General features: G+C 44.9%; 5 protein-coding genes across 9 annotated transcripts; 3 read left to right on the forward strand and 2 right to left on the reverse strand.

The window, feature by feature from the left end:
• Positions 1–22: 22 nt before the first annotated feature.
• On the reverse strand, positions 23–4,758 carry Rrp5 (Ribosomal RNA Processing 5). The gene is made up of 4 exons (XM_017164715.2): positions 4,591–4,758; positions 665–4,529; positions 438–603; positions 23–191 (listed from the first exon to the last, which is right to left on the reverse strand). The coding sequence occupies exons 1-4, from the start codon at positions 4,669–4,671 to the stop codon at positions 23–25; spliced, it is 4,281 nt and encodes a 1,426-aa protein (XP_017020204.1). The 5' UTR covers positions 4,672–4,758.
• Positions 4,759–4,820: 62 nt separating this feature from the next.
• Dis3 (exosome complex exonuclease RRP44-like protein Dis3) lies at positions 4,821–8,136 on the forward strand. Its single transcript, XM_017164716.3, has 4 exons — positions 4,821–5,303; positions 5,359–5,803; positions 5,863–6,941; positions 7,008–8,136. The coding sequence occupies exons 1-4, from the start codon at positions 4,924–4,926 to the stop codon at positions 8,038–8,040; spliced, it is 2,937 nt and encodes a 978-aa protein (XP_017020205.1). The 5' UTR covers positions 4,821–4,923; the 3' UTR covers positions 8,041–8,136.
• Positions 8,137–8,271: 135 nt separating this feature from the next.
• Positions 8,272–11,644, forward strand: LOC108073165 (acyl-CoA synthetase short-chain family member 3, mitochondrial). The gene is made up of 5 exons (XM_017164672.2): positions 8,272–8,425; positions 9,328–10,345; positions 10,402–10,712; positions 10,780–10,925; positions 11,047–11,644. The coding sequence occupies exons 1-5, from the start codon at positions 8,389–8,391 to the stop codon at positions 11,557–11,559; spliced, it is 2,025 nt and encodes a 674-aa protein (XP_017020161.1). The 5' UTR covers positions 8,272–8,388; the 3' UTR covers positions 11,560–11,644.
• A 1,061-nt stretch (positions 11,645–12,705) lies between these two features.
• On the forward strand, positions 12,706–15,818 carry Ms (neuropeptide receptor myosuppressin). 2 transcript variants are annotated; one of them, XM_017164682.3, is made up of 3 exons: positions 12,706–13,722; positions 14,871–15,082; positions 15,179–15,818. In XM_017164682.3, the coding sequence occupies exons 2-3, from the start codon at positions 14,872–14,874 to the stop codon at positions 15,268–15,270; spliced, it is 303 nt and encodes a 100-aa protein (XP_017020171.1). In that variant the 5' UTR covers positions 12,706–13,722; position 14,871; the 3' UTR covers positions 15,271–15,818. The 2 variants fall into 2 exon arrangements, with proteins under 2 accessions (XP_017020171.1, XP_070143454.1); XM_070287353.1 differs by lacking the exon at positions 12,706–13,722 and adding an exon at positions 14,150–14,193.
• A 2,563-nt stretch (positions 15,819–18,381) lies between these two features.
• On the reverse strand, positions 18,382–21,558 carry LOC108073246 (uncharacterized). Of its 4 annotated transcripts, none has more exons than XM_017164802.3 (6): positions 20,904–21,557; positions 20,444–20,845; positions 20,182–20,374; positions 19,683–19,901; positions 19,445–19,617; positions 18,382–19,387 (listed from the first exon to the last, which is right to left on the reverse strand). In XM_017164802.3, exons 1-6 carry the CDS (start codon positions 21,235–21,237, stop codon positions 19,338–19,340), a joined length of 1,371 nt encoding a protein of 456 aa, XP_017020291.1. In that variant the 5' UTR covers positions 21,238–21,557; the 3' UTR covers positions 18,382–19,337. The 4 variants fall into 4 exon arrangements, with proteins under 4 accessions (XP_017020291.1, XP_017020290.1, XP_017020289.1 ...); XM_017164801.2 differs by having other exon boundaries at positions 19,445–19,620; positions 20,904–21,556; XM_017164800.3 differs by having other exon boundaries at positions 20,182–20,845; positions 20,904–21,558.
• Positions 21,559–21,900: the final 342 nt, after the last annotated feature.

Below are 21,900 nucleotides of genomic sequence, written 5' to 3' on the forward strand. Positions count from 1 at the left end.
GGGGAAGGGGAGGTTGTGGTGACTACTTCACCGCCTTGGCGTAGTTCTTCACCCATTCCTCTGCCTGCCGCTTCACCTTGGCCACCGTCGCTTCCGTGCCATGGGTCTCCTCCAGTTGCAGATACTTCTTGTAGATTACCTGCATCTTGTTGGGCTTGAGCTTCTGAAGTACAGCGCGTTCCAGGACGTTTCTGCAAGGGAGATTTAAGTAAGAAAGAAGAGAAAGTATTAATATATTGTTACGGTATCGAAAATTGTCGAGAAAATCGATATTTTAACTTTGCGACAAATACATAATTATAGTTTTATAATCGCTTAAAACTTAATACAATTTCTGTATTTTTATATCCTTGCAGGGCATCATAATTTTAGTCAAAAGTTTAGGTGTTATTGTCATTTTTCCAGAAATTATCATATAAAATTCACTCTAAACTCACCTCGCAGAGTCTATGAGATCCGCCTTGATCAGCATATCTACATACACCGACCAGATGTCGATTCGCTTCGGATAGGAAGTGATCACATCGTCGAGCAGTGTCTGGGCCATGTCGTTGGCATCGTTTCTGGCATACAGCTTGGCAAAGGACACAATGCAGTTTATGTCTGAAAAGGTTATTTACAAATTAATCTTTATTTAATAAAGAAGATAATAAGAGTTACTTACGTTGTTGATTCGGCAGAACTCGCAGGGCCCGCTGGAGCAGGGCGTGCACCTGGTCGGACTTGCCCAGCCAAAAATAGGCCTCAGCTGCCACGGGCCACACCCGCACCTCGGCCTTGAACTTGTTAAGGATGGTCGTCAGTAGGGAAGTGAGGCGCTCCTTCTGCTTATTCTTCTTGAGAATATCAATGACACTTATGTAAATCTCCAAGGGATCGTTGCAACTGAGGGCTTCCTTCAGCACCTCATCGAAATTGCTACTGTAAACGAGCTCAATGTTGAGCAGGGCGCTCCACACGTTTCTCAGTTCCTGTGTCTCTCGGAAGGATATGGTCTTAAGAGCCCGGCGAGCCAACTCTCGGGCCTTTTCGATCTCCGTGTTGGAAAGAAGGAAGGCTATGTATCTCAGCCAGGAAATACTACTGTTTGGCTGGGCTATAACCAGTCGCTCGTACTGGTCAATGGTCTCCAGGCGCGCATTGGGATCGGCATTGCGCTGTTCAATCTCCCGGAGCCGCTGCTCCTCCTTCACCTCCGCCTTTGCCTTCTCCTTGGCAGTCAAACGCTTCTTCTTTGCCGGCTGCACATCAGCTGCATCTGCTTGGTCTTCATCTTCATCGCTGGTAGCAGCCTGTTTCGAATCGCTCTCCCAAAAGCTGGACACACCAGGCAATCGGGTTTTGGCCTCAACACCATTGCTTTTTGGTGTCTCGACCTTGGCATTCTTGGCCGGTTTTTTATCCTCAAAAAAGAGCTGGCCATTCTGCTTGGGCAGCTCCTTGTCAATGCCATTTGCAAGGGCTTGAGTCTTCTTTTGGCCCTTGACAGGTTTTTCAGTCTCTTCCAACTTTCGCTTCTTCGCTAAGACCTCAATTTTGCTCTTTTTCTTTGGCGAAATTTCCTCTGTCTTGGCCTTCTTCTTTAGAGATGTCTCCTCCTCAGTCTTGGTCTTCTTCTTTTCAGAGGTTTCATCCAGTTTTACCTTCTTGGTTTCTTTTGAAGTGGCTGATCGCTTGGCATCTCTCCAGAGGCGCCAAACATTTTCGGGAACAGCGATGGGCCGCTTGTCATGTATGAAGGCAATATTGCAAAAATCACCCTGTCGGAGCTCCACGCTTCCAGAGTTCTCAACGTCGTTGTGATGCAAGCGAATGGGACATATTACCAACGGATTGGTTCCCTTCTTTAGCGAGCATATTGCCACGGAGTCCAGTCTCAGCAGCACCTTGGCTTTCATGCCGGCTCTGCCTATTAGATTCTTGGGCAGCTCACCGCTACTCGAGATGTGCTCAATGTCCTGCTTCTTGTTGCTGATCAGCAGCATATAGTTGGAGTAATCAATCCACAGGATCACCGCCTGGTGCTTGCTGCCCACCTGGGGAGCTGGCGCATTGCCAGCCAGACTGGAGAGCAGCAGAGCGTTTAGATTTCCAGCTTTAGTGTCTTCCACTTGGTAGATCCAGTTATGGGACAGCGAATCGATGCCATTAAATACCACGCTGATTCTATCGCCGATGGAGAACTTGGCAATGGGATCAGAGTTTTCCTTCAGTACTCTCCTAATGCCTGCCACTTCATCCAGATATGTTTCAACTAGAGCGGCGGTGCCACTTAAATCTCCGTTCCACACATCGGTGAGCTTGGCGGACACCGTTAGGGTCTTGGTTTCCACCTCCTTGCTGAGCACCTTCACCATTAGCAACTGTTCGGAATACAAATCGACGGACGAGTTCTTCACGCCATTCAATCGTAGCATCATGACGTGCACCTTCACCGGCTTGTTGTAGTTGCGAACACACACCATGAGGTCCACCACCTGCTCAGTGGCGTGCTTGACATAGGCGCGTATGATGTCGCCCACTTGCACCGATCCCCAGTCCTTAGTCAGTTCGCCGCTGAAATAAGGTACATCCCGCAGACTGAAGATGTTCTGCTCAATGCAGGCGGCCTCGGTAAGGGAGCCCACCGGATGGACTCGCATATGGGCGTTCAAGAGATCAGGATAATCTGAAAGCAGTTTGATCGGTACGAGACCCGTGAACTCCTCCATCTTGGATTGCCCCTCCTCGTCCTCTTCCTCATCATCGGCGGCGTAAGTGATTTTAATCTCCAGGCCAGCATCCAGGACATTGGTTACTTCAACGGGACAGATTTCGCCCAGCTTGAACTTGTCCTCGGGCAGGGTCAGAATGATTTGATCCTTGCTGCGGCTCAAAATGCGAAACTTAGTGGTCTGTCCCTCGAAGAAGGAACTCTGACCCCTCAGGTTTTGTCTGTGGAGGACTCCCTTAATGCCGTTGCCGAACTTGACGAGCACGTAGTTCACCTCACAGCGGACCACAGTGCCGGTGTACACGTTGTCCACCTGGGCGGCCGAGTAATCCGTGAGGAGCTTTAATCCCTTGGCCAAGTACTCGCTGCGGTTGCTCAGATAGCAAACCTTGCGATCCGTGTCCACTTCGAGGACCCTGCACTTCAACTGCTGGCCCACATCGTAGCGAGCGTTGGGAGCCAGATAGAACTGCTCCAGAATGCCTTTGACTTTGCCGATCCTTACCGCCCAGCCTTTGATCTTGTCGTCCTTGCGGAAAACCTTGGCTGTTACCAGGTCGCCCGGGTTAATATCCTCCAGGCTGTATAGTTTTTCGTTGACTACGTTGGGATCATCGGAGCAGTAGTAGACGGACTCGATGACATCGTAGCCGATAACGCGGACCTTGTGCTTGGTCTTTTGTCCGTACTTGGACAGAACTTCGTCTTTGTCGTAGTTTCCCTTGAAATTGGCCCGAATGGAGCCGTATGGGATGATGCCTTTCCACCTCTTGTTGAGCAGCAACACCACTCCACCAGTACCCAGTCGGAGGACCTTGCTCTTCTCCACCACGGAGCCCACCGCGGGTTCTCCTTCCTCTGCGGACTCTGGATCGCTGCTTTGGACATCTGCTCCTGCCTTGATATCCAGGTTGAGGGTCAAGTAAACTAGTTTGGTGAGGGGCATTACGAAAAGCACCCTGGCGTTGTACTCCTCGTTCAGCTCGTAGGCATCCACGGGCTCCAGGGCGTGTGCCATGTGGTGCTCATTGATATAGGCGCTGAAGGACTCGTTCATGATGGTACCCTTGATGCCGTCCTTCAGGATCTTGGCCACCTTGAAACGGACAATGCTACCCGGCAATATGTAGTCCAGGTTTGTTTCGTTCTGACTCTTGATCTTCATCTGGTTCTGATCTACCTGGACACACGTGCAGTTGCTCTGGTGGGCATCGTGCTTGATCTGCTTGACCTTCAGAAAAGCCAATTGACCCACATGAAGTGTCCGATCCGACTCCTCGCAGGGCATAAAGGCCTGCAGTCCTTCTACTCCCGTCTCGATGATGTAGCCGTGCTCCTGAATCTCTGCCACGGCGCCGGAGAAGATGAAGCCCTTCTTGATGTTCTTGTGGTGCAGGTTGCCATGGACGTCGGCCGGCTTCAGGGAGAGCAGCAGCGAGAGGCGGTTCCCGTCCAGCTTTTCTGTTTTAATGGCCTTGCCGTAGACGATGCGGCCCACCGGGAAAAGCTCTGTGAGGTCGTGGTATTCACTGGTGTCGCCCGACATGGCCGACTTTGCCACGCGGGTGTAGGCCTCTGAAATATCCGCCACCAGGGTGCGGGCAAACATCCGACCGGGCAGTGCGATCTGCAGCGAGGTGGCGCTGGTCTCCTTGACCACTCCCATGACCAGCATGTCCTCTTGCAGCGTATCCAGGTTGAGCATTTCCGCGGAGGACGCTTCCAGCTGCTCATTGGGGTCCTCGGTGAGCTCATTGAGAAAGTTATCCTTCGGCTTTTGAACTTTTTTCGTCTTCTTCTGCGATGCACCAAATACCTGCACGAGAGAACGAAAAAATATGTACCACTTGTGCGAAGATTTCTCCGGGAAAACTTACTATATTCGAGCTGGTGTCGGCTAACTTGGCCTCGGCGTGGACTGTCCCGCCTCGGGGGAAGCTTTTTTCATTGGGAACCATGGCTAAACTCTATAATTAAGCGTTTTAAATAATAAAAATCAAGCAACGTGCCTACAACTACACGTGCTACACAGAGTGACCATGTCGAAGCGATGAAAAGAAACCGCGAACAATAAATATACCAGAAACATACCAACAACAAGTGGCTGTCTGACAGCGTAGCTTAAGAAATACCAGAAATTCCGCAGACAGAACGTGCAGAGCCTCCCTAGCCCGGCACACATGTGAGTTTGAGATCGCGACTTTTAAAAAATGCAAACTTTACGTGAATTTACGCGTAAAACCAAGCGCGGGAACATCCTGAAGATCGTTCGGGAGCACTACCTGCGCGACGACATTGGCTGCGGCTCCGATCTATGCCAGCAGTGCTTCCAGAACGAGGTCTACCAACTGACCTCCCAGCACGAGATCCAGTGCAGTCTCTTCAAGTTCCCCCACTATATTGTCTTGGACACCAATGTTGTCCTGGACCAGATCGACGTGCTGGAGGAGGATGTGCTCCATAACGTGATTGTCCTGACCACCGTCCTTAACGAGGTGAAGCACAAGAGCTCCTCCATATACAAGCGCTTCAACGAGCTCGTCCACGATCGCACCAGGAACTTCTATGTGTTCGTCAACGAGCATCACAAGTGAGCAAGGGATTTGAAATAATCTTTCCCAAATATACCTATAGTCTTGTTATAGAGACACCTATGCGGACCGGGAGCCGGATGAGACCGCCAACGATCGCAATGATCGTGCCATCCGGGTGGCCACCAAGTGGTATGACGACCACCTGCAGGCCTCGCAGTCCTCCAAGGAGTTTGAGCACAGCGGAAGAGCTGCCACCCGGGTTATCCTGCTTACCGACGATGCCGGGAACAGGGCCAAGGCCGAGGCCGAGGGCATTCTGGTGGCCTCAGCCTCCGAGTATGTTAAATCACTGGACGACTTTCCACTGCTGGTGGACAAGCTATCGCGCAACACATTCGAGAACGAGAAGAAGGGACTACCCCAGTACCCGGCGCATTTGAGCATGAAGGAGCTGCTCGAGGGACTACGGAACAAAAAGCTGCTTCAAGGCGCCTTTCAGGCCTCTAGGGAGAACTACCTCGAGGGCAGTGTCAATGTAGAGGATTACGAGAAGGAGGTAAGGTCTTGCAAATAATCTCCCTTCTCTCTGACTGCATCCTTGCATTTTTATTCCAGATTTTAATCCAAGGCCGTGAGTCGCTTAACCGAGCCGTGGACGGCGACCTGGTGGCTGTGGAGCTGCTGCCGGAGAACGAATGGTCCGCTCCTAGTGAGATTGTCCTGGAGGAGAAGAATGTCTATGCGGACGATGTTCCCAGTGAGGAGCGCGCCGCCGACGAGAAGGACATGCTGAAGCAGGTGCAGACTGCTGCCGCCTCCGCAGAACGTACTCCCACCGGCCGCATCGTGGGCATTGTGCGACGCAAGTGGCGCCAGTATTGCGGCATCCTGCAGCCTAGCCTCGTAGAGGACACCAACCGGCACATATTTGTGCCCGCCGACCGCAAGATCCCCCGCATCCGCATCGAGACGCGGCAGGCGGCCATGCTGCAGAATCAGCGCATCATCGTGACCATCGACACTTGGCCGAGAAACTCGCGCTATCCGCACGGACACTTTGTGCGCTCCCTGGGCCCACTGGGCAACATGGCCACCGAGAACGAGGTCATCCTATTGGAGCACGACGTGCCCCACTGCAAGTTCTCCGAGGAGGTGCTTAGCTTCCTGCCAAAATTGCCCTGGATTATCACCGAGGAGGATTACGCTAAACGTGTGGATCTGCGCGATCTGTACATTTGCTCGGTGGATCCGCCAGGCTGCACGGACATCGATGATGCCCTGCACTGCCGGGAGCTGCCCAATGGCAATCTCGAGGTGGGCGTCCACATAGCCGATGTGAGTCACTTTATTCGGCCCGGCAATGCTTTGGACAAGGAGGCATCTGCCCGGGGAACCACTGTCTATTTGGTGGGCAAGCGCATTGATATGGTCCCCGAGTTGCTTAGCTCAAATCTCTGCTCGCTGGTAGGCGGCGTCGAGCGTTTTGCCTTCTCTTGCGTGTGGGAGGTGGACCAGGAGGCGAATATACTGGCCAAGCGCTTCCATAAGAGCGTTATCAAGTCCAAGAAGGCCATGACGTATGAGGAGGCCCAGGTGATTATTGATGACCCCATGCAGCAGAATGAAATCGCCAAGTCCCTGAGGCACCTCAATCGTCTGGCCAAGATCCTGAAGAAGCGACGCATGGACAATGGGTAGGCTTTAAGCTTCGTTCAAGATTTTTTAAGGTCAAGATTTTTTACGGCATCCTTTATTTTTAGAGCCTTGGTGCTGGCCTCGCCGGAGATTCGCTTCCAGGTGGACAGCGAGACCCATGAGCCCCTTGAGGTGGAGGCCAAACAGATGCGCGAGACGAATTCCATGGTGGAGGAGTTCATGTTGCTGGCCAACATCACGGTGGCCGACCACATTGCCTCGGAGTTCTCCGAGTGTGCTGTATTGCGTCGCCATCCCCGTCCGCCACCTACCAAATTTGATCCGCTGGTGAAGGCTGCCCGCTACCAGGGCTACCAGGTGGACATCGAGTCGGGCCTGGAGCTGTCGCATTCTCTGGATAAGTGCGTCAAGGAGGACAATCCGTACTTTAACACGATGATCCGCATCCTTACCACGCGCTGCATGATGCAGGCGGTGTACTTCATCAGTGGCAGCCTGCAGAAGGAGGAGTTCTTCCACTATGGCCTGGCCGCTCCAATCTACACGCATTTCACCTCGCCCATCCGCCGTTACTCGGACATCATGGTCCACCGGCTGCTGGCCGCCTCCATAGGCGCGGACAGCACATACGCCGAGCTGCTGGATCGCAAGGCCAACGAGGAGATATGTCACAACCTTAACTACCGCCACAAGATGGCTCAGTACGCGGGTCGCGCCTCGGTTGCCCTTAACACGCATCTGTTTTTCCGTGGCAAGGAGGAGGACGAAGAGGGTTATGTTTTGTTTGTTCGCAAAAATGCTCTGCAAGTGTTGATCCCGAAGTACGGCCTGGAGGGCACCCTGTATCTGAAATCCGACAAGGATGGCAAGAGCGGTTTAGAGCGAACCAAGAGCGAAGTTGTATTCACCTTCAACGAGGAGGACTACACCCAACGCTGTGGCAACGTGGTCTTCCACTCCTTTGACCCCGTCACTGTTCGCCTTAGCCTGGACTCTAGCAATGTGCAGCACGAGAAGTTGGTCTTCCGGCTGGTCAAGCCATACATCAAGGGCTTCAGTGTGGAATTGAACACGGAGGATGCAGCTGACGCTGCACCACCCTCAAAGAAGACGAAGAAGGATAAAAAGAAAAAGTAATCCCTTTGATTCCCAATAAATTAGAATATAAGATGAATTTAAAAAAAAATGTATACCTACAATCTATTTGTATAAATAAATGAATTATTTGTATTAGCTTAGCGTTTCATTATACTCATTTCCCAACGTTCCGGCGGCTCTCCCGATTTCAGAGAACCTTTGATCGGGTATTTCTTTAAGGTTTTCGGTATTCCACTTGTGTTCTACATTTTCCAGTCTCATTGCAAAGTGTTTACTTCAAAGCGACGGTTGTGCTCAGTTCGTTTCAAATAAGAGCATATAAGGGGACATACAATAATAGATATATAATTATATTATACTATATCTTATAAACCGTAAATTTACGATATGGAACCGGGTGCTGGCGCGGTCAATAACGAAGGCAGTAAGTTCAAAATGAAAGAAAGTGTTAAATGTAATTTGTCAGTGCGTGAATCACATGATTCGTACGGATATGTACATGTACTCAAATAAATACATATAGTTAATTAGCAAAACGGAACCTTAAAGATTAAATAACAGTTATATTACTTCTCCAAGAATCTCCAGACTTGGTTACTTCTCAAAGAAGTTCAAACTTCAAAATTAAAATGTAAATGTAGAAGGAAATGTATAAAGAAAGTGTTAAATGTTATTTGTCAATGAGTAATCACATGATTCGTACGGATATATATACTGAAATAAATGCATAGAGTTAATTAGCGAAAAGAAACCTTAATAAAACAGTGATATTATATACTATAACTTCCCCAAGGATCTCCAGAGACTCGGTAACTATCAGAGAGGTTCAAACTTCAAATTAAAATGTGCATTTAACCTTTATTGGGTAAGGAATTAAGCAATTACTTAAACGAACTTGTTAAATTAATTAATTTTAGATTTAAAGTGTTACTTTACCCCATTTTCTAATTAATCTCATGAACTTTCCCTTTAACTATAATTTAAATTAGTTGTGTGGCTCAAACTGTCAGCACTCCATATTAATGATTTTCGATTAGCTTATTCCGTCTTGCTTTCAAAGGTCCCATGGCCAGGTGGAATGACGTCTGGATTATGCTCAAGCGTCTGCCTCGGCGGTATATAAGCAAGGTGCGGATAGGGCTATATAGAACTCAGTTGAGTGACCGCGACATTTAGAAAATTTAAAATTCAATGTGGCTCCATTTCGTGCTTTATGTAGCAAGGTGGTCTCAAGTTCTATTGCTGTAATTAAGTTTCAGCGACTAAATTATGCAGCGAGGGCATAAAACCCCCTGAAACCAAATTAATCCCTCTGATTCCTTATAGCTGAATCTATCTGCGGCATGCCGGTGGAGGCCCACGACCCGCTGTACCTGCAGGCCTACCGTCAGAGCATTCAGGATCCGGAGGCCTTCTGGGAGGAGCAGGCCCAACTGCTCGACTGGGACCAACCCTGGCAGCAGGTGCTGGACAATAGCAATCCCCCCTTCACCAAGTGGTATGTGGGCGGCTATCTGAATGCCTGCTATAATTCCATCGATCGGCATATACTGGCCGGCAGGGGCTCCAAGGTGGCTCTCATCCACGACAGCCCCTTGACGGGAACGGCGCGCCGCGTAACCTACCAGGAACTGTACGATCAGATTGTCTTGCTAGCCGGTGGCCTGGCCAAACTGGGCGTGGTCAAGGGTGATCGCGTGGTGATCTATATGCCCCTGATCCCAGAGACCATCATCGCCATGCTGGCCATCGTTCGGTTGGGTGCCATTCACTCGGTAGTCTTCGGTGGCTTTGCCGCCAGAGAGCTGTGTTCGCGGATCGAGCATGTGGAGCCGAAACTGGTGATTGCCTCCAATGTAGGTGTAGAGCCAGGCAAGGTGGTGCCCTACTTGGACATTCTCCACTCGGCCATTAGTATGTCACGCTGGAAGCCCCCTCAGCGCAATATTATATTCCGCCGGGACAATGTCATTCCTGACACCAGCAGGCTGGACCCGGAGGCTGATGTTCTCTGGTCCGATGTTCTGAAAATGTCTGAGGGGGAGCAACCGGTGGCCTGTGTTCCCATCGAGGCCAACGATCCGCTGTATATCCTGTATACATCTGGCACCACGGACAAGCCGAAGGGAGTCCTGCGAACCATTGGCGGTCACCTGGTGGCACTCATGTATACGCTGCGCACCATCTACGGCATCAGTCCCGGTGACACTTGGTGGGCGGCCTCCGACATGGGCTGGGTGGTGGGACACTCCTACATCTGCTATGGCCCGTTGTGCCTGGGAGCCACTAGCATCATGTACGAGGGCAAGCCTGATCGCACACCCGATCCTGGCCAGTACTTTAGGTGAGTTGAATATTGGATTAATTAAGAAAATTGTTTTATTTAATTTTTGTACACAGGATCATCGACCAGTACAAGGTCCGTTCCATATTCTCGGTGCCCACTTCTTTCCGAGTGATCCGTCGCGCCGATCCGGACATCAGCTATGGCCGCCAGTACTCCACGAAATCCCTGCGAGCCATCTTCATTGCCGGCGAGCACTGCGACTATGAGACCAAGAACTGGATAGAGAAGACCTTCAAGGTCCCGGTGCTTAACCACTGGTGGCAGACGGAGACGGGTTCCGCTGTGACCGCCACCTGTTTGGGCTTCCAACAGAACCTCAGTCCGCCCACCTACTCCACGGGCCTGCCTCTGATGGGCTATGACGGTGAGTGATGCTCCAGATAGCTTAGTTTAAAAAAAGATTCAAAAGTCCTGGGACATCTCTCTTGCAGTCAAGATCCTGAAGCCCGATGGTAGCGAGACCCAGTCCATGGAGTTGGGAAGGATTGTGCTAAAACTACCCCTGCCCCCAGGCAACATGGCCACATTGTACAAGAACGAGGAGCTCTTTCGCAAGCTGTATTTCCAAAAGTTTCCGGTGAGTTGGGAGTTCCCTGATAGCAGAATGTCATCCAACTTTTTGACCTAGGTCCAATTATTTAATTCTGAATTTAATTTAAAATTTTATTTAAAATCTTAATAATTATTTATCCATCTAGGGCTACTACGACACCATGGATGCTGGGTATAAGGACGACCGTGGCTATATTTTTGTGACGGCTCGCGATGACGATGTGATTAATGTGGCTGGTCATCGACTATCCACCTCTAGCTTAGAAGACGCCGTCCTGCGGCATCCAGACGTGGTCGATGTGGCTGTGTTTGGAGTTCCGGAGGCCACCAAGGGTCAGGTGCCACTCTGCCTGTACATACCCGTGGAGAACTGCAAGAAGACCGATGCCAAGCTGTCGACTGAGATTATAAAGTTAATCCGGGATGTGGTGGGGCCCATCGCTGCCTTCCGGCTGATTACCTCCGTGAACAACCTGCCACGTACTCGTTCCGGCAAGACGATGCGGAAAGCTATGGCTGATTTTGCCCGGAATGAGCGTGTGATCCTGCCGGCCACCATTGATGATGCCACTGTCTTCACCGAGATACGGCGGGCTCTTCAGCAATTGGGTTACGCGATGACTGCCCCCGAACCAATTGTGGCCAAGCTACTGGACTGAAGGGTGAAGTCCTGCGGCAGAAAGTGTCTGTCCCCCCCCCCATAGTTTGTACGATTCCCGAGAATGGAAATAAAATTTAAGCAAGTTTTTCTGGGGTTTTTCCTCCGTTTATTTGCGTAGGCCGCAAAGTGGCGAAAATAATTTAAATGTTAATCGCTGCGCATCGTGACCTATTCGCACAGTCTACATGTTCTCCCTGCACTGACGCATTATCCAACCATCCACATACAACTGAAACCCAATCAGTTTATTCAAATTTTGTGCAAATTTCGTGTTACATTGTTGGGCCACCGACGCGTGCTGCTGGTCTCTTCCCTTTTTCCTCAGTCACATATGGATGGCACTGGCATTGCATTATTATTTTAACAGATTTGTGCACATCAAAGATGACAGATAATGGGGACTAACTGTAACCCAATTAGTGAGATACTCGAGGACAGAAAATGTGGGGAAACCACGCAGGCAATATGGTGTTTCCAAATGGAAAGGAAACTGTGCCTTGTTTTGATTATAATAAGGAAATTATACTATTTATGTAGGCAACAAGAATAGGATTTTGGGATACTCATCGTCTTTAGAATTCCCTGAATATTTAAATATATGAAAACTTGTCCTGAAAAAGTAGTTTAAGTATTTAAATTCCTGATTAAAATAACCTAAATAGTGTTTAGCTGCTAGCAATTGTTGCTCTGCCTTTAGTTTCAATCTGTATATTTCGGAAATCCGGGATTGCTGGATACTTATAGCCTACCACCCATTAAACCCTATGGTTCTACCTATGAATGAATTAAGATTCCCTAAAGTCATTAAATTTTATAAATAAATGATGTGACCAATTATTAAAGACTTAGCTTAAAGTAAAAATAGATTTATTAATTAGTGCACTAGTCACAAATTTCTCTGCACGGCCTCTGCCCTCTGTCTCTATGCAGTATGCAAAGGTTAAAAAATATAATTGCAATTTTGTGACTTTATTTTCAATATTTTAAACAATTTTTTGATAGTTTTAGCGGTTTTTATGCCATATTAAAATAAATGTTTGCTATTTTTTGTCTCATATCTAGCAACTTGTTTGTATTTCTTCCTCATAAAAAAAAACAATTGATGTTAAATAATCGCAAAGCATAGACAATATTATAAAAAAACAAACTATTATTTATAGACTTTCTTTTTAATGTTTAGACTCTAACATTTAATCCATTTAAGCTTAAATATCCAGATGATAGTTTTCTAATGCTGGCATATTTTTGGAAGTACAAAAAGAAATACCTTCAGTAATAGCTTCATGTTGACTCCATTACTGACACCAAGGACATCAAAAACAAATCCATAAAATCTCCCTCTTCATAGATGCTGCCGTAGTTATAGCTCCATCCGGTTGGGGCCAGGATAAGCACCTGACGTCACAGTCGAAAATTCCTAGCCAGGATTTTGCATGCGAAACACGCACAGATTCAAATTAATTGCAACGCTTCGCCTGCAAATCCCAGTCTCATAAACCGGAGATTACTCTGCTTACGCAGCCGAAAGGCAAAGTGCAGCTGCCAGGACATTGGACATCGGGCACTGGCTTTAAACTCGGAGCTTAAAGCAGGTCCTGCTGTCCGTGGGTTGGAGCGTAAAACTTCGATGAAAGGTATTAATAATTATAACTACCTATAAATATCCGATGGCTGCCGGCCACTGATCATAAAAGTGCGAACTTTTACAACATAATTAAGAGCTGATAAACTTATATAATAGATAAACACATATTGGGCAACTCGGTGGGTTGCCGTCGACAGTGTGTGCCAAGTGCACACAATGAGCGGCAGCGCATCGTGCTCTGGTCGGAGTCCGTGGCGTATGAGGTATGTTTGAGCACGCCCACCAAGCGTATCCTGGGAGGAGAGCGCAACATGTGGTCCCCCGCCCCATCCATGGGAATCTCGGTGTGCTTGTTTGTGTGTTCCTTGCCCAAGTCAGCCAATCAGAGGACGCCGTGCCATCTGCGTTCGTCCTCAGCGAAAGTAAATAAAAGCGGATTTCCTGGCTGGACAGGACATCATTCGAGTGCTTGCGTTCAACAAGTATAGCAAACGGAGCAGCAGCAGTTCCAAGGAAACATCTAGTTTTTTCACCCAAATCTTTGTGGAAGTATCCATATCTTAAATCCTCTATCAGGTTTGTAATAGTGCCTTTGTTTTACAAAAAAGTGAATGCTTTAAGGATGTCTAAAAAGTGTTATTTAAAGTAATACTTAGTAGAACTAACCAGATCTAATAGTGAAATTAAGCGAAACGGTTCCGGAACTTAATAAACTAAAGTTTTAAATGAAACAATCTTCAAATAAGAGGCTTCAGCTCATTTTAATAATTTTAAATTCAAATTTCTTTTGAATTTCAATACTGGAACTTAACAATTTAGTTTGCTTGAGAGATTTACTTTGCTTAAAAGTATTTAAAGAAACTTAAGTAAATATAGTATCTTGGTATATAATAACTTAATGTTGAAAGAAGTTATATTATTTTTATAAGGGGACTTTTTGATTTACTAAATTGTTCTTTTTCACATTCCCTAAAGAGATTCAATGATAAGAAAATCAAAAAGCCAATAAGTTACATTTTCCTATGCAAAAGCAATTAAACAATACATGTAAGTTCATTCAAAATCAAAGCACACGTCATTGATTGGTGTTCGTGCATCCTTGTTAAGCTCAAAACAAGCGACAGACGTTTGGATCCTCAAAACGTGTCTTTTTTGCACATTCCTTACCTGCCTACACCACCTTCTGGCAACACACTTTTAAGCTAAATAGATGAAGGCGAAACACGTATGCAGATGGCTCTCGCATGTGTGTTTGCATGCCAACTGCATCCCTGTGACGGCACACGGGGCGTATGAGTGATACCTTAGGGTAGGAGTAATCAGTACTAACAACGAGCGGGGAGGACAGATTGCGCCGCCTACTCCGGCTAATAGAAACAAATTGTCTGCCGCGTAAACATATTACGGTAGCATTAGGGCCGCCTGCTTAGATGGAACTTAAAGTGGAAACTCCAAGGAGAGCCTGCAACGGAGACAACTCCATTTATGCATAATACTTTGCCATGGCAACGCCAGCTTCATGGCTTGGCAATCAAGCACGTAGCATTAAGATCATTACACTTAATCAAAATTTGCTGAGGGGAACGAGAGCTGCCCCCCAGCTTCAGGATGGATGAGCAGATGGCGTCCTTGCTGGCAACCTTTTGCTCGCTAAATAATCCAATAAGCCTGACACCCGCTAACGATGTCAATCGTGCTTCCTGCACATTACTTTAAACTTGCAGCATGTCCTTCGCACAGTTCTTTGTCGCCTGCTGCCTGGCCGTCATCCTCCTGGCCGTGGCCAACACACAAGCAGCCTCCCAGCCACCGCCACTGTGCGCGGCCGGCATCGTCGAGGAGATGCCCCCGCACATCAAGAAGGTGTGCCAGGCGTTGGAGAACTCGGATCAATTGACCTCGGCCCTCAAGTCCTACATCAACAATGAGGCCTCCGGTAAGCGGTAGTTTAATCAACAGATATTCCAAGATATTTTATATTTATTTTTCTTTAGTTTAGATAATTTAAAATAAAAATTCTATTTATTTCCAGCTCTGGTTGCCAACTCTGACGATCTGCTAAAGAACTACAACAAACGCACGGACGTCGATCACGTCTTCCTGCGTTTTGGCAAACGTCGTTAAGGCCATTTACCCCCAAAAAGGACACTATCGAAAGCCCATTTTGATCCCAAGACGACACAGGACCTTGACCAACGAGCGGCGAAATCGTTTCTGTTCCACACACACAAAGCTCAACACACTTTTTAAAGTATTCAGCATAATTATGTAAATGTAATCAATGGAAAAACTCAGAACTATACTCAATTGGAAGCTCTCTAGTTCATTAAATACCAAATCGAGGTGTCCAATGTTTCTATAAAAAGTCGCAAAATGTTTGTACATACTCAAAGACCCCCGAAACGTTCTACACCAAGTTTGATACTATTATTTTTTTTTATTGTTTTGTTAATCATTCCATTTTTCTCCTACTCGTGGACTTTATAAATGTTTTACAAAGAAACAGTAGTAAACCTATGCGGATTAGATGCAGCTATCTCAAATATATTTCCCTAGCATGAAGCACTAATATTAAATAACTAAAAATATGTTTTCGAATCCTTGTCTTGAGTTAATCTTTTAAATAAAGACAAACTTTTCCTCTCAATATGTGAATGCATGATAAAATGCAATTGAAATTGGCTTATTTTTGGGTTCTGAGAATGGGACAAGATTAAAAGAAAATTTATATATTTCGGGGTCGAACTCAAATTAATTTTGAACAAATAAGAAAAACCTTATCAGTACTTATTTAGTACTTTTAGCGATTCATCAGGATTCTTGCTGACTTGTAGAATTTATAGATTATTCTTTCGACTGATTTTCCGAATTTGTCAATACTTAATTCTAATAAAAATGAAAACCATTTAAGTTATTTAGGTTCAGCTTTTTCTAAAAAACTTTTTATCTTTACTGGAACCATAGTCTCTACATTAATATTTGATAAAATTTGAAATTTAAATGTATAAAAACGTACGAAACTCTAAAACATAGACCATATAAACGGCAAGATGCGAAATCCCATCAAAAAATTTTTACACCGCAATAAAAGTCGTGTTTTTATTTCAGATATTGACAACACTTTATTTTTCTTTCAGATTATGAGAACTAAAACTAAATAATAAGAAATAGATTCAACATAAATGTGATTTCTTTCATTTTTAATTGATATGATAAACGGTTGTTATCTTTAATTTTAAATTACGAGAATTTTCCTTTTAATATTGAAATAAACACAGTACTACACAATATTCTTTATTACAGTCAAAATTGTCTTCGTTCACTTCCAAATTTGGAAAATATTGCCCGGAAGCACATTACATTTTACATACAATTAAAAAAAATATTATTTTATAAATTTGACATAATATAAATGTTTGGTAAATTTTTAAAGTTTCCTTTTTCAAAATTAGTAAATTAGCTTTGGTAGGCACTTGTGTATTTGTGGAAGTCTATGGAAACATCATCAAACGCTAGTTCCATTGTATGCTTTTGGCAACCAGAAGTTGTATCATATTTTGTGAGTATATATTTGGTTAATGGCTTCCACAGTTCGCAGTTAATTTCGCTCCATTCGGTTATATTTTGTTTTCAAAATTCTTTTGCTGAAAGAAATCGTTAAAAGTTTCCATTTAATTGCGTATTGGGTTCAAGTGATTGCTGCCATTTTAAATGTTTTTATTAAATCAATAAAGAATTAAACAAATAATAGAATAAGTTAAATCAAATTATTTGACACGAAAACGGTAAATAATGCAGTTAGCTCATGTCTATATCTTTGTTTATATATTAAATGCCAAAGCATGTAAATTAAAATATGTATATACCATTCACAAATGATTTTCTTTGTCTCTGATCTCTTAAACATATATCAGTTTTGATATTTGTAATTCGATTTTCTGGTTTCTTGTTATTTTAATTATTCTTTTGCTGCCATTTATATTTGGACATCCGTCAAGGATCTTTACTATAAATTTGGAACATATTATTTCCTAGAGAGTTCAGTTCAAAACGTACTTTCTTTGGTAGCTGGAGATTTGATCTCCTTAAAAAATATCAATCAGCCTTTTCGGTTAAAAATTGTTTTAATATTTTCTTAGCTTGGTCTTGGCAAGACCCGAATAAATTATTTGACTTTGTCTTAACTATAACAAATAAAATCATTTTATACATAAATCAAAATATATAAATAACATAAAAGTGCAACATATAAAACAAAATATTTCATAGATTCATAATCTCTTTCTTTTTTTTTAATATATATATATACTTTTTGTTGGTTTTTGTTACTTGTATTTTTTTGAGTGTTGTTTGTTTTGAGATTACCACCATTGGACAAATCCATTTTAGAGCGTTTCCTTCAGACTTGATAAGCCTTTAAATGCTTTCATTTTGATTTCTCATTATGAATTATCATTCCTGTAAAAAAACAACTAAATGCTACGATTTATATGTGAAATGCGTCAAAAGGGCCACATTTGGTTTTATGTAGAACTCAGCAGCTTGAATGATTTATAAAGTACAGAATGTAGGGTGTTTAGGTGTGAGTCTAAACTTTATAGCGGACAACCGGATAGTACGTATATTTTTTCCTTTTCGCTGAGTTCATCATATTCTTGGAGTTTTGTATATATTTTTTGGCTTTGACCTTAACTTACCAAAATATTTTTTAAATGTTATACTGATAATGTTTTGTTTGTACTTTCAGTGCTTTTGTTTTTAATTTGTAAATTTATCTAATTTAGCTATTATTGGTTTGGGTACGCTCAATCAATTTTATCGTTCTCAAAAATGTATTTTCGCGACACTATCTCAATAATTTATTGATTCATAGTCGTACGTAGTATGTCTGAGGCGATTTTCGGCAAATTTGTTTCTAATATTTATCCTGAGTATTAGTTCAGGTTGTTTGCACTTTAATTATAGTCATTCTTTCTTTGTTCTTATCTTGTTTTTTAATTTGCTTTTGTTATGTTGGCAACATTTCGAATAAAAGTAGTATTTTGTTTGCAGTTTCATTCATTTGTTTCTTGTTTTTTTTTTTGTTAATGATTTTTGCTTGCTTGCTGTGCTTCTTCGGTTCAGTCTCATTTATATTTTCCTTACTCAGTGCTCGTCTTTCGATTGCTTAATTATTTTGTACTGATTGATTTTTGTATAAACAAAATATTTAAAATAATAATTGGTACGCTTAAATAAGTTTAATGCATTTAACACATTTTTGAACATTATTTTATTGACTTTGATATTGGTTATGATTTTTGCATCTTTTGCTAATATATTTTTTGTGTATTTCGTTATTTGTTTTTCTCAGCTTATTTTATAAGTTACATAAATACGAAATTGTTGTTTCTGCTTAAATTGTTGCTATACGTAAATAGTTGATGTTCAATAAATCAAATCAAACAATAAGGTAAATAAAAGTCTGGCTTCTGTCATTCACGTCAATATAGTAAAGAAAAGAAAAAAAAAGATACATTCTTGCAAAATCATAAACTTCTTTCAGATATAGGGAGTATATATAAATGTATATAGGGGTTGGGGAACCAACTTTCAGAGTGCCGAGAGCTTATCAACTAAAATCTATACATTGCATTCTTTTGTATACAATTTGACATCATTCACAAAATTGATAAATTTAGTTTAGTTCATCGAGAAGATCATGTTCGTACTCATTGTTTTCGTCATATAAAAAATATGATTTAAGCATATTTTGGTCACAGTTAAATTGTAATCGTAAATGAAACTAAGGAGCACATGGGATATATGGTTTTTGGGATGTTTGTCTACTAACAAAACATTAAACAACAGGCAATGCAAGTATTTTTTTTAATAATTCTTTTTGGGATTCGGGGGAGACGGAACAAAAACGAATAAAGAAATTAGGCTGCGGAGGCTTCATATATAGAAAGACGTAGCAACAGGAGATGTCTTAAATGCTAAGAAAAGGAGAACTGTATCCTTACAACTAAACTTGTTCTTAGAGTCCGTGTGTGTATTATGTGTGTGTGTGAGTGTTGAATATAGCAAGATATTTTCTGTATTAAACATATATATTCCCTTTTTGTTGCCCTAATCCCTTCTATTTGGTTTCTTGGCCTATCGGAGCACGCGCAGCGTTCTGATCAGGGTCGGGAGTGGGATGCGGTTGTCTAGTAATAAGCAGCTGCATTCGAATAGTTCTGCGAGTAGGCCTGCGAATCTGCAATGAGACACCGATGACGGACGACCATTCTGAGGAGTCTTTCGAATAACCTACCATAACCCGTATAATTTCCACGCTCATCGTATCCTGTGCTCTGCTGTCCATGCTGGCTGTAGTCCGTCTGCCCAGCGGCATTGTAGTCCACGGCAGTCGAGCCATACTGCTGGCTATAGTCTTGGCTGTACGACTGGTACCGCGTGTCCTGCTGGGTGGCATAGCCTGTGGAACTGCTACGAAACATATCAGCTCCTGCTTAACCGAATCGAACTGAAAAAAGAGTGTCAAGACTTACTTGTAGTTCTGGTACTGACTCTGATCGTATTCAGTGCCATGGTGAGTCGCATAGCTGCTGCTGGCCGGGGCGCTAGTCTGGGACGTGTGAGCCGCATAGCTGCTGCTGCCGCTCTGGCCATAACCATTGTATCCCTGTTGGGTTGCCTGGGTACTGTAACTGCTCTGTGCATACGGATCCACTTGCTGGGTCTGGTCGTGAGTCTGATAGCTGTGGTGGCTGTTAAGGAATTACAAATATAGTTTAAACACAGTTTCGATGGTACGCTAACTTTGGCTAGTAGCCATGAATCTTGGTAAATAACTTAAAGAAGTTCGAGGAATATGTGTAAGGTTCAGGCTTATCTTTAATTCAAATTCTGGCCTATCCTATATCCCATAATAAAAACTTTAATTAACTTCGTCAAAGTCTCCACTTGCATAACTTACAAAAATTGTATATTTTATATATGCATAACCCTGTAGACTATGTTAAACCCCTGGAAATGATAATGTCTTACCTCTGGGCTGGCGCATGATGGCTTGGCGGTGAGCCGTAAGAGGATTGCGGGGCCATGCTTCCGCCTCCGCCTCCGCTGCCGCCCATGTGCTGGGAGGAGTGGTACTTGGGTGTCATCGGCCTCTGGCCGTAGGGACTGCCCTCATATCGACCACGCTTGGGACCAGGACCACCGGGAGCGCCGCGTTTGAGAGCTGGTACCGGTGCGAGTTGTGTATTGGGATTATGTGCCTGATGGTGATGCAAGGGTGGCCGACTCATACCTTGATTATAGCCGCCCCTGCCTCGCGGAGCTCCGCGCCTTGGCATCGAGCCGTGCTCTCCGCTTGAGCCGCCTCCCAGCGAGTTGCTGTGGTGGCTATGCGGACCGCCATACATACTGCCGCTCCCGCTGCCATTCATGTGCGAATTGTAGCCACCGCCTCCGCGACCTCGTCCGCTGAAGGGACCTCCGCGTCCCCGTCCACGACCCATATAGGGAGGAGGACCACCGTTGCTGCCGCCGGGGCCTGAGCTGCCGCCATGCGAGTTGCCAGTGGGCGCACTAGATGCTCCATCGGTGCCGTCTTCGCCAGTTGATTCGGCCGGTGGTTCGCCGCTCACCGCGGAGGTGGGCACCGGCGACACTGTCTTGTTGTTATCAGCGCCTGTGTGTTGTTTCGGCGCTAGATTGGATCTCGATTTACAAGAAGTTTCTTGGGAAGGTGAATTTAGAGTACTCACGCTGAGAGTATAAGGGCGGTCGTCCGCCGCGCATGCCCATCGGAGCACCGCCCCGCGGCTGGTAGCCGCCACCACCACGTCCCTGATAACCCATGCCACCGCGAGAACCGCGCATTCCGCGCGGCGGTCCCGACATCATCCCTTGCATGGGTGGTCCGCCACCCATTCCACCGCCCCCGCCGCCACCACGCATGCCACCCATATAGTGACCACGACCGCGTCCACGGCCCCGATCGAAGCCGCCCCGCATGGGGGCGCCACTGCCGCGGCCACGGTAGCCGCCACCGCCACGAGGGCCGCCGATCGAAGAGGAGGACACTGGGGCTCCTTCCATGCTCCTCGCTCTCTCACTCAATTGGTTATCTCACACGGGACACACGCACCGAGTCGGACGCACACTGCAGCAGGCGCAGAATGAAGGAAGAAGAAGAAGCGGTGCTCGGATGCCGGAGACTTGCGGTTTTCGATTCTGGAGTTTTTATGCTCGCGTCGGAGGATCACGGGTGGTCAAATGGTCTTTGAACTGCTGGGAACCCGATGCACTTTCAACAATAGCTTATCTTAATTAACTTATTTATCTAAACATAGTTTTTAAGTGTCCGAAGCGCGTTGGTCGTCGTCGAGTGAAAAAATATGGCGGCGACTATTGATTTTTGTTGCAGGGCTGCCAACTTGCCAATGTGCATTTTCTGAAGCAGGGTTGTCACCCGGCTCGAATGGTTGAAATTATAAATATTTTAAATTAATATATAATATAGAAATATTATTTTTGGGTTCTTGAATTCGAATATAATTAAAATTAAAATTACGATTTTTAAATATGCAATTTTTAATTATTATTATTTTTTTTATTTTAATTAAATAAATTCCTTAAAAGTAATGTAGGGTTTTGTGGTTTGAAAATAATTTAAAAGTTTGTTTTTTAAGTATGTATTTTATTTATATTTAAGTAGTACTAAATTTTTATATACTGCCAATATTTTTCAATCCCCTTTGT

Source organism: Drosophila kikkawai, chromosome 3R (assembly GCF_030179895.1).
Source record: "Drosophila kikkawai strain 14028-0561.14 chromosome 3R, DkikHiC1v2, whole genome shotgun sequence".
Classification (NCBI taxonomy): domain Eukaryota; kingdom Metazoa; phylum Arthropoda; class Insecta; order Diptera; family Drosophilidae; genus Drosophila; species Drosophila kikkawai.

Coding starts and splice junctions, on each gene's coding strand:
- Dis3 (XM_017164716.3), top strand. CDS start 4,924: ATGCAAACTTTACGTGAATTTACGCGTAAAACCAAGCGCGGGAACATC. Junction 5,804..5,862: donor TAGAGGATTACGAGAAGGAG/GTAAGGTCTTGC, acceptor TTTTTATTCCAG/ATTTTAATCCAAGGCCGTGA. Junction 6,942..7,007: donor AAGCGACGCATGGACAATGG/GTAGGCTTTAAG, acceptor CTTTATTTTTAG/AGCCTTGGTGCTGGCCTCGC.
- LOC108073246 (XM_017164799.2), bottom strand. CDS start 21,237: ATGGAAGGAGCCCCAGTGTCCTCCTCTTCGATCGGCGGCCCTCGTGGC. Junction 20,846..20,903: donor ACCGCCCTTATACTCTCAGC/GTGAGTACTCTA, acceptor GATCCAATCTAG/CGCCGAAACAACACACAGGC. Junction 19,621..19,682: donor AGTCAGTACCAGAACTACAA/GTAAGTCTTGAC, acceptor TATGTTTCGTAG/CAGTTCCACAGGCTATGCCA.
- LOC108073165 (XM_017164672.2), top strand. CDS start 8,389: ATGGAACCGGGTGCTGGCGCGGTCAATAACGAAGGCA. Junction 8,426..9,327: donor CGCGGTCAATAACGAAGGCA/GTAAGTTCAAAA, acceptor GATTCCTTATAG/CTGAATCTATCTGCGGCATG. Junction 10,346..10,401: donor GATCCTGGCCAGTACTTTAG/GTGAGTTGAATA, acceptor TTTTGTACACAG/GATCATCGACCAGTACAAGG.
- Rrp5 (XM_017164715.2), bottom strand. CDS start 4,671: ATGGTTCCCAATGAAAAAAGCTTCCCCCGAGGCGGGACAGTCCACGCC. Junction 4,530..4,590: donor CCGACACCAGCTCGAATATA/GTAAGTTTTCCC, acceptor TCTCTCGTGCAG/GTATTTGGTGCATCGCAGAA. Junction 192..437: donor GATCTCATAGACTCTGCGAG/GTGAGTTTAGAG, acceptor TCTCCCTTGCAG/AAACGTCCTGGAACGCGCTG.
- Ms (XM_017164682.3), top strand. CDS start 14,872: ATGTCCTTCGCACAGTTCTTTGTCGCCTGCTGCCTGGCCGTCATCCTC. Junction 15,083..15,178: donor CATCAACAATGAGGCCTCCG/GTAAGCGGTAGT, acceptor ATTTATTTCCAG/CTCTGGTTGCCAACTCTGAC.